Source organism: Haliaeetus leucocephalus, unplaced genomic scaffold, assembly GCF_000737465.1.
Source record: "Haliaeetus leucocephalus isolate CR32 unplaced genomic scaffold, Haliaeetus_leucocephalus-4.0 Scaffold76, whole genome shotgun sequence".
Classification (NCBI taxonomy): domain Eukaryota; kingdom Metazoa; phylum Chordata; class Aves; order Accipitriformes; family Accipitridae; genus Haliaeetus; species Haliaeetus leucocephalus.
In genome coordinates, this window is record NW_010972512.1 from 2,678,235 (window position 1) to 2,688,460 (window position 10,226).

Here is a 10,226-nt window from a genome sequence, read left to right on the forward strand (position 1 = left end):
TATAATTACACTTACTGGTATCCAGTTTTGAAAACCATAATCAGGTTGCTACAAGCTGTCCTGCAACTGCAGATAGAGCAAAGGAAGTCAGTCACAATTTTCTCACAATACAATCAAATCTTCAGCTTTTAGGCCAGGTCTTCCAGCAAAATAACAAGGAATGCAGTGCATCAGCAACAACAGAGCAACGCTTCATACGTACCTCAAATGTTACTTTGGAGTTTTCTAACTTCAATCAGCTCTGATTATGACCAGCTTCTCTAGGAACAGATTTATCCCTCTTTCTCCTGTGTATGGGAGGCACCAGTAGAGATTTTCCACTGCTGCCTTGGGCCACACTTAGCTGAAAAGATTTCTGCCAAGCTGTATCCTGCCATGTCCTTACTTCATACATTTTTGTATTTTGGAACAGCCTTTTTTGAGGTTTTACTTTCACACAGCAGAAAGTTGCCAGAGGACATATCTGATTCTGTCATTTATCACCTCCTGTGGAAAAACAGTCTTGGATACATGTAATAGTATCAGATATCACAACTGAAAGTAAACACACTGCGTAGAAGATGCACCGATTTATTAATAGAATAAAAATGAAATGTAGTGACATGTTTTTCCACTATTAAAGCCATAAAGACAATCAGTGTCCCATTTATATACTTGATGGCGTCATTTCAGTAACTCATTCATAAACTCTGACTGACATGTTCAGGTCAGGTATTACAGAAACCATTTCCACAATGGAAGCAGCCTTCCTCTGTTACAAAGCGCCTAACTATGAATGCGGTCCCCACGGTTTGCAGCTGCAGTTGGTCTATGGGAGGTTTTCCTATGTCCTTAATTTTAATTCCTGAGACTTTCTCCACCTGGAATAGCTTTTTAAAGCCTTTCAACAGCAACAGCGAAAACCAGCTGAACTTCTTGTGGGGTACAAACCCGGTCTTCAGGCAAGAAAATGCACTGAATATTTAATGAAAATGGGCTCACTTCCAATATACTGTGGGGATTATTCATTACAAGATCCCTGGCTAATTATTGGAACTTTGAGGCAACTATGACAGAGAAAAATGTTTGTAATGGAACAGCTTTAATTGTTACACACTCTCTTTTGTGTGTTTCTACTTCTATGTCATATATTCTGCAATGTTTTAAACTGTAACCCATCATTTTTATTAAATCATAGCTGCTGTGATTTCATAGATAATAACGTTATCAATGTATAGCTTTGTGTGATCTAGCATTACCTGAAAGAAATAGGCAAAGTGATAAATAGTAAATACTACAACTGACTTTGCAATTTGCCTCAATATGTGAATTTCCTTTAAAGCAGGTACAGGAAAGAGTATCAGCTACGAAGACAATTAAAGTAAGCACTTGGGTTTCACAGGATTAACAACCGTTGAAAACTAATCCCTTATGGATGCAAAGGAAGACAAACATCCCATTGCAGTTGTCAGGGGACAGAATGTGTTCAGAAGCAGACTAAGTTGTGATGTTTTCTCCTGTAGATATGTCTCTCTTGCACGCTGCTTGGAACAGGTATCTGTGATATCAATATGCTGAAAGCCTTTGGAAAAACCCCGCTGTTCGCATCCAAGTACACTGTTTCAGGAAGGTACAAAGCCCCATGAAGAGCTGGGCATTAGAACATGAACTTAAACCAGAATGGTGATGACAGATGGTGAACCCCAAATGTGAGTCTTGTGAAAAAAAGAGCCTTTAACATTTGAAAACAATATTAAAGGAAAAGAGAAATTAAGTGCATATTACTGGCACCGCAGAAGCCCAGATATAACATACAGCACGCAAGCCTGCAGAGAGTATATCATCCATAACCGGCTGACTTATCTGAATATAGTAGTCACGTACCAGAACAAGCTGGGGAGTTTCCTGGAGTCACATTTACTGCTTGAGTTTGGCTGTCCATATTGGAGAGGGATTTGGTACCAGAGTTTTGAGACTGAACCAACTGTTCAGAAATAGCAGGAGAACCGACAGCATGGTTAGCATGCTCACTCTCCTGTGCTGTAACACTGGGAGTGGGGTTTTCCTTAGCTGTCCCAGCATGACTGTGTGACTGGCTGGCTTGTCTCCCTGCTTCTGCCTCCTGCTGCTGCAGCATCCGCTCCACCTCTATCTCAAGTTCCAGATTTTCCTCATCTGCCTCCACTTCCAGCTGCTGCATTAACTCCTCCAGCTTCCTGGCCTTGCGGAGCTCATTCTGCTGTATGATCGTGCACAGGTGCTCCGTGAGGTGCTCCTTAATCTCCGTCTTGTGTTGGAGGTCCAGCTTGGCTGCCACATACTCCGACTCAGCCTTATCATACCGCTTCCTGCAAAATCATCATCATTTCTAGTGGGTTAATTCTCAAAGCACTTTACAATCTGACACATGGACAGATACTTTAAGCATCCCTGAAATGCAATGTGCTCTGCAATGCATTATGCCAGCTATTCACGACATGCTGATACATTAGTAAAAGGGAAGAAAATAAGTGTGAATTGATCAAATCTTCTCCTCTTGACACATTAGCCTCCACTGCTGCTGTATTCCAAGAGTTCATTTGCTCATCTGAAATCTACAGATTGAATCATGAACAAGCATTTTTACTGCCTGTTTTAAGATATGTATCACGAGCAGCAGAAAGAAACCATCAGAAATTGTAGTGGTTTCACACTTCTAGTGAACACCTATCTAGTGAACTGAAACACTGCAAAACAGTTAATCCAACCATCCACTCAACAGATACAGATGCTACAATGGTGCTACACACATTTACGTTCGGATCTGGTCTAGAAGTGTACTCTTCTGGCCACCCATATATATGTTCAGAAAATCATGAGCAGCACAGATTGACACAGCATATGACATCAATAGTGATCACAACTTCTGCATGGCAACAGATGTAGAATTTTATTGTAAGCATCCCCCCGACACACACCTCCTGCCAATTTGCACTTCCTGTCATGACAAATATAGCAAAAAGGAAATATTCCAAATATTTATTGAGGTTAACACATCTGGGATATCTAGCACTTTAATGGTTGGTGTCCACATTAGTGATGCATCCTCCACTACATTCAGTGAATCTGTATATTAATTCTGATTTAATTAATAGAAAGATAGATGCAATCTTGCTCACCAGGAAAGGGAACATGCAAAAGCTTTTGCAGAATGACTACGCAATGTACCTTACAGAGCATTCATAAAACTAGTATTAGTAAGGTGGTTGAATAAAGAATCCAGCTGTTTTATAAAACCAGATTCAAATATCTGGTAAAACAAAGCAACAAAAAGGAGAGATCCTTTGCTTAGGGAAACAGGAAGAAATAAGACATAGAAAAGCCTTGCCAAATATGTTCCTTTATATAATAATCACAAAACTTTGATCCAGCTGTAAAGGCTGTGTCTGCAGTGGGCAGAAGATGCCTGCTTAAGTTTCCCTCACTAGAAAGTCAAGATTTCCTTGTGTCAGGTATCTGAAATGGAAGAACTAATGCTATGCTGAAAACTTCTGCACAGTTAAAACATTTGGGCTGAATTCACACATAATCTTCACAACATATTTACAAAAATTCCATTCCACAGCAATTGTCAAATGCCCCTAATTATGTATGTGCTCACGTCTATTTAATATCGCACTTTTTGACCCACTGAAATTATTTGTGTTTTAGCCCTAAAACGTAAGGCAAGAACTAAAAAATTGCTTAAAAAGGCACCACTTAATCAGTTTTGGCTCGTAATGCATAAAAACTACAACACTGGAAGTATCTAACTCACATTTCCAAATCCCTCCCTCAGAAAGACTTACTAAGTCATTAAGTATTTTGTAAAGTTATCCCCTTTGTCCTACCAGCATCCCCTTTTGTTATCTCCAATTAAAAACTACTTTCTAAATATCAGAGCCGCTTGTGTTATTAACCCTTGTGCCATTAACCATTTCAAATAGACACATTATTACAAAATTTTGTTAAAGAAATTCCCAGGAGCATTTAATGGTTTTAGAAACCAGACTTAAACCTAAAATACATTGAAATGTTTTTCCTCTTGAGGATATGAAATTCTGTATTCATATGCACTCAGCTACTGAAACTACAGTTAATCTTAACTATTTCAAATGATAATTACACAAAAGAAATCCTTATTTTTTAGCTACCACTGCTATTTTTTTAAAGACTAATTACCATGTTTATTGGCCTGTGGTCAACGTATAGCAGAAGTCATAAGGAGAAATACACATTTAACACATTGAATCGTGAACCAAAAACCGCAACCGAACAGTTCCATTTTATTAAACGGCTACATAAACGTGCTGATGTTTATCTACTGAAGTTGTGGTTTACCCACAACTAATAGGGTGTTCCGATTAATTTCTTGCATTTAAGGAACTCATCAGAACCAGAGTGATTAAAGGCATATTGTGAAGGGTGAAAGCTTGCTCTTTCCTTCAATTTTTGGTCCCAGTTCCAAAAGCACTTCAGCAGTATTATATGTTTTAAGTTTAATTGGTCCCATTGATTCCAACAAGACCAGAGCTGTCATCAACAAGCAAGTTTCCCTGAAAAGGACTTTAATTTTAGGACTTTTAAAAAAACTCTTTCCCCCTGAGAAGAAATAAACAACCTTGAAACAATAAAGCAGGGCTTACGGACAACTGCACAGTTAAAGCAGTAAGTATGTCTCGTGACAGCACAAAGCTGGAAAGCACAGTCTGCAGTCAGAAAACCTACTTCAGTTTCCAGATTCCAAGGGAAAAATTAGGAAATAAAAAGCATGCTTCTACCTCAAGATTTGAAAGCCCCCCCCAGACTGTCACCGCTTTAACTATACATTATTACAATGACATTAACTCCATTACTGCTTCAGTGACAGGAAGCAGCATTTTCTCCCTCCATTCAGGCAGGGCTATTCCCTCCTCCCTGTCTGTCGCTTACCGGGCATAGGAGTAGTCCAAGCTGGCCTGATCAATGCGGTTCCGCAGGATGCCAATGTCAGCAGATACCATGTCATCCAGAGCTTGTAACTCTTTCTGAATCCGTTTTAGTTTCACTGTTTCAGCTTGAGTTCTTTTGGATCTGCAAAAGGAAGATGCTTTTTTTTTTTCTTTTCAAGCCTCTCTTCTTGACATAATGGGCCCCATTTCATTTGCAGAGCAACTAACTTCCTTAAGAGCTATTCAGAAGGTTTCTCCTTTAGGATTTAAGACTTTTGATCTTTTTTAATATCCAGAGGGATCTAAAATGCCTGCTATTAAAAGACTACGGCAAAATTACGTAATGACTATAATCAAAGTGCCTAAAATGGATTGTGTTTCTTCACTGTGGAAACACACAAGAAGCTGCTGTATCTAAGTAGTTCTCAGTGTAAGGAAACAGGAAATGGCTTGGGGGGGAGCGAGAGGGGGAAGGGTACTTAGCCCTGCAAATATCCCCTTTCAAAGAAGCCCAGTTAGTAGGGGCCAAAAAGTCACCTAACCTAAGCTTGATTTCCATTTTGTAAAATTATTCCCAAAAGGCCTAGCCAAATCCCAATGAAGTCAATGGAAACTTTTACATCAAACACAAAGGATTTCAATCAAGCCTTATGTAACCTTTTTCAACTTAGCCTATTCATTCCTTAGTTCTGAAAACTAAATGTTGCTAAGGGCAGCAAGCGTTGATGGATTTCACTCCCAAGCAACCTTCAACAAGCTTTTACACCAGGTCACTTTACTGTCATTCACCACCACCAGCAAAGCCATGCTTTTCAGCCACTGCTTTACACCCCAAAGCAGGTACTTGATAGCAAGACTAGGTGTGTAGGCAGTGACACCATCTCTCATTAGACCAGCTAAAGCAGGTGGAGAGAAACAGACTCCTGTAGTATTGCTTAGAGCCTGAAGAAGGCCTTTGAACGTCAGACATAACTCCCTAGCTATCACCTTCCAAGTCCTCTTCTCTCCCCTCTGCTTCTAGAAGGAAGAACCCAGCCTGGTGGTCACACCCTCGTTTGCTGTCCTACAGTGACTCAGATCAAATCTACTTGTGTTTTATCTCTGCCGGGCAAAGCAAAACAAAATCTTCAGAACCTCAAAGAGAACGTTCTGCACAGTACCAGCTATGTTCACCTGTGCTACTCCAGAGCTTTGATGGGCAGACCATAATACATGTCTGGGAGAGCACTGTGACCGTGAAAGCTTTGCATCTCCTTCCTTGATCTAGTGTCATCAGCTGCTCCAACATACTTTCCTACAATCCCTGCCGTCCCCGTAGTCTTAAACTATCTTGGTGGACAACACTGTACAATGCCTTAAAGTCTGGTCACCTGAAGAGCAAGAGATAACATCTGTGAGAACCTGTGAATTTTTATAATTTCTAATCAGCCAGTGGTAAAACAGTACCTTCTTAAACTTAAAGTTGATCATCTTCTCTTTTCAACACTTTCACGTACTAGTAAGAGTCAAAAGCCCAAACAGAAGTAGCTATAATTTCCCTTCATAGGTTTGGAATCAAATAAGCTTTCCTTAAATCCAGTCAAAACAAATCAGGAACACAACAGGGATAGGCATCCAAGCACCCCAACTTCCAAACATGCCTTCACTAACAGGCACAAGGACTTCAGCTAATTCTTGAATTGTGTAATAAGTTTTCCATCTGCACACAGAGCTGCAGCTTTGGAAGTGTGAAAAGCTTAGTTGCAACTTCTTAGCCAGCACTTCTCATCAAAGGGAAATGTCGATCACAGCTGCTCACTTGTGGAGCAGTACATACAGAGCACAGAGAGGAGGAAAAAGTGAGACTTAAATAGAAGATGGGCAACTGGTTGCAGATGAAAAGTAATCCCTTCCTCAGCCTCAGTCCAGGCCGCAGCATAGCCCCTTACCTCTCAGCAATAGCTTTGGCCAGGAGTGCCTTCTTGCGTTTATTCTTCTCTTCTATCAGCCGCTGCTCTTGCTGGAGGATTTCCCATCGTGATTTTTCCTGCCTGCTCATTGACAAAAAGATCAAAATTAATAGAAGGTTCATATCTCTCCTTGTACCCCAAATGACACAAATATTCACCATCATATTTCCTGGAACAAACTAAAAGTGTCAAAGGAACAATAAGAAGGTTTCAGTTCTGAGGAAAGAAGAATCATCTGCAAGAAGTCATTCAGACCAATAAAACATTTCCAGATGAAATCTGCTGATCACAACAAAAATCTTCATAAACAAGTAAGCTGCTGGTTAATTCTGCTTTGCTGGAAGAAAGAGCATAGAGCACTTTTTCAGAAATGTATGGAATTTTTCATTTAAAGGATGTGCTTCCCCACTAGGTAGAAGCAGTTTCAAGTTTCTTACTGGCTGCTACAAGTCCCCATCTGTTCAGTCTGCCAACACAGCCTCTTTTTTGGAAATGTTTTTTCCATAAAAAGGATCCTTTCACAGGTCTGCTTTACAATACAGCCCCCAAACAATTAAACTGATACAAATGAAAGGCTGGTAAAAGTTACAATGAAAATGAGCCACAAGGAAGAACAAGAATTCACTTTCACCACTATGAAGGAGTTATACAGGTACCATTTCCTGGGCTACATCTACTAAGAGATATAACCAGCCCCAGAGGATGGAAGGCAAAGTCTCAGGTGAGAGGGGACAACCTCTGTCAACACAACTGGGCAAGATTAAGGAGTAACAAAAACTGCTCTGCTGCTTTTCCACTCTGTTGTATTCTTCATGCCCTCTCTGAAGAAGTCTCAGCTTAAAAATAACTTAGCTTAAAAATACCCGACTAACTCAGCCATGTTAATCTTAACAACCATTTCTGCACAAGAATATATCTTCAGACTTCTCCTCATCACCCTATTCCTAAAACGTCATATAGAGAAATATTTTTAATAAGATTTAAATTCAAGTGCACAGGCTGAGACGAGTTCAGCAGATTCAGGAGGTGATTGTTGCAGCTAAATGTCATTTCCTCCCCCCAGAGTGAAAAACTTCTCTGTAAACCTTGAGCTATCCTCCCCAGTCAAATACTGTCTGTACTTTTCACCACCAGGAAGGAGCTGAACAGCCAGTACTAGTGGTGAGCTGCACCCACAGGAGGAATTTGGCACTGCTTTTCAAAGTGCTGCTGTTCTCGTGAAGGGACAGCCATCTGCAGGTAGGTAATCCCAGCTAGGAGCCAGGCAGGTAAATGGCAGGCAGCATGGCCAGCAGCTGCAGCCTCTCAAGGCACATCTCTGCAAAACAAAAACTCCCAGATCCTTTTGAGTTTTGAATTTGAGTGGAGGGTGCTCCTCCACACAAGTGCTGCTGACTGCCACAGTCCTGCCTCTCCAGCAGGAAACACCTTCAGTCCCCTCTGAGATCCTACAGACAGATCTAACCAGAGATAGGGTCTGGCACACCACACTTGGAAAGCTGCTGATCCCTGTTCTGGGGGAACACAAATAATGCATGGAAGTTTGGTGGCCAGCTAGTGTTTGTTGGTTATATTGGGCAGAAAAGTTTGGACCTGCATAGGAACTCAAGGCTGGAGCAGCACTGTTAAAGCATTTAAAAAATAAACCATATGCCCTAGAAAAAGAATTAATCATTTTGCCCCTCACACTTTGCTTTGGCCGCTGAGGAAAAAATAAAGAAAACTAGCACTTGGATACAGATGGGAAAACAAACGTGAAGAGGTGAAAACAAGCAACTTCTCATATTGGAAATGCCTGCCCTCTCTAGCATTTAGACAGCAGCTTTCTTTTATAGGCTACTATCTGAATTCTGGATGATGAACTAAGTAATTGCCACATTCAGTAAGACTCCCAGGGAGCCAAGTTCACTACTTTTTCCTTTCTCCCTCTCACATGTATGTTTGATGCTTCTGAGGGAGACAGGCACCCCACTGTGGGCTGATGCACAGGATGAGAGCCTTGAGATTAGTATTATCTTGAATCATAAAAGCTAGAGAACTGCTTAAAACCTCACATTTTATCTCCTTACCAACACTTTTGGCATTAACAAATCTGCAGCAATATTGTAAAGGGGAACACAAAGTTACACAAATCACAGCGTATCTACTCCAAAAAGGGCTTTTTGTTGTGGCTGCTGACTTGTCTGCACAGCAGTATGGTGAGATTAAGTCTTCATAAACCATTAAGACAGTCCTGCAACTTGGGCGCTTTATGATGTACAGTCCCACTGCCATAGGAAATTATCTGATGACAGCACGGCGCATATCTGCAAGGATTACGCTACAGAATTTGGTCCTGAATCAGGCTGAACCCAACTAGAGATGAAAAACAAAGGTTCAATGCAGAGGAAGCAAACATGATCTCTCAAACCTTCCTATTAGATACAGAAAAGTTCACTTTACTTCACAACCAAAGAATGAATCAATACAAAATAATAAAACCCATCCTCTGATTTTACCGACTTACTAACAATTCCACTTTCTTTTTCTCCACTTTGGAGTTCGGCTTTGCAGGGCGGGTCTGGCCATTGTCACTGCCATTACAGGGATCTACCGGTGTCACTTCCTTCTGCTGGTCTCGGTTGTCATTTTGCTTTTCATCTACTGCTGAAGGAGGATGAGGCGGTGGCACGGGCTGCTGAGGATGACAAGGCTTGTGTTTTGGTACAGAAAGCAACTGCTCAGGAGGAACAGAGGCTGCTCCACCCTGCAGTCCCAGCTTTTGACATTGCTGCTGGAGGGCTTTTTCTCGTTGCAATTGCTTCCGACTTTTATTCACAGTGTGGGGGCGACGCTGCTGCTCCAAGGGTTCATACAAATCTATCAATGGATGAGAGGGAGAAACAGGATTAAAACCAAATCTTAAGAGCAAAGACAGACTCTGTGAATTAGCTTTTCCGGGCAAGCAAACTGGTGCAAAACCAACATAAGGAAAAGACACGCCAGGGTGTCAAGGGAAGGCAATGTGGGGGAAAACCCAGGAACCTGGGAATGTTTTGTTAGCCTAAGAATCGGGAGTTTTGAAGGATGTAAGCATCCGAAATGAGGACAGGGAGGAATAAGGGGCCTGGACTGTGGGACTAAAGGAGGAGCCATAGATAGGAGTGAGGCAACTCCTGAGGGACTCACGGAGAGAGAGATCTAGGGCTAAAAAAGGGTGCCAGGCAGGCTGGTGGGCAAACTGGGGGTTTGTAAAGTGAAGAATGGGGAAGAACAAGGTGACAGATGGGCAAAGAGGAGGCTGGAAACACGACCGGGCTAGCGGACAGGCAGATGTGGCTGGGGGAAAAGGGGGTGGGGAGGGTGGGGA

The 10,226-nt window shown here is 41.6% G+C and overlaps 1 protein-coding gene across 1 annotated transcript in view; it reads right to left on the reverse strand.

Moving 5' to 3' along the window:
• Positions 1 to 206: 206 nt before the first annotated feature.
• GORAB (golgin, RAB6-interacting) overlaps positions 207 to 10,226 on the reverse strand; it is a 21,191-nt gene continuing 11,171 nt past the window's right edge. Inside the window, exons 3-6 of the mRNA XM_010582203.1 lie at positions 9,388 to 9,736; positions 6,857 to 6,958; positions 4,930 to 5,070; positions 207 to 2,327 (exon numbers count right to left, since the gene is read on the reverse strand). Coding sequence (XP_010580505.1) covers positions 1,856 to 2,327; positions 4,930 to 5,070; positions 6,857 to 6,958; positions 9,388 to 9,736 — 1,064 coding nt within the window. The 3' untranslated portion in view covers positions 207 to 1,855. The remainder of the gene's footprint in view (positions 2,328 to 4,929; positions 5,071 to 6,856; positions 6,959 to 9,387; positions 9,737 to 10,226) is intronic.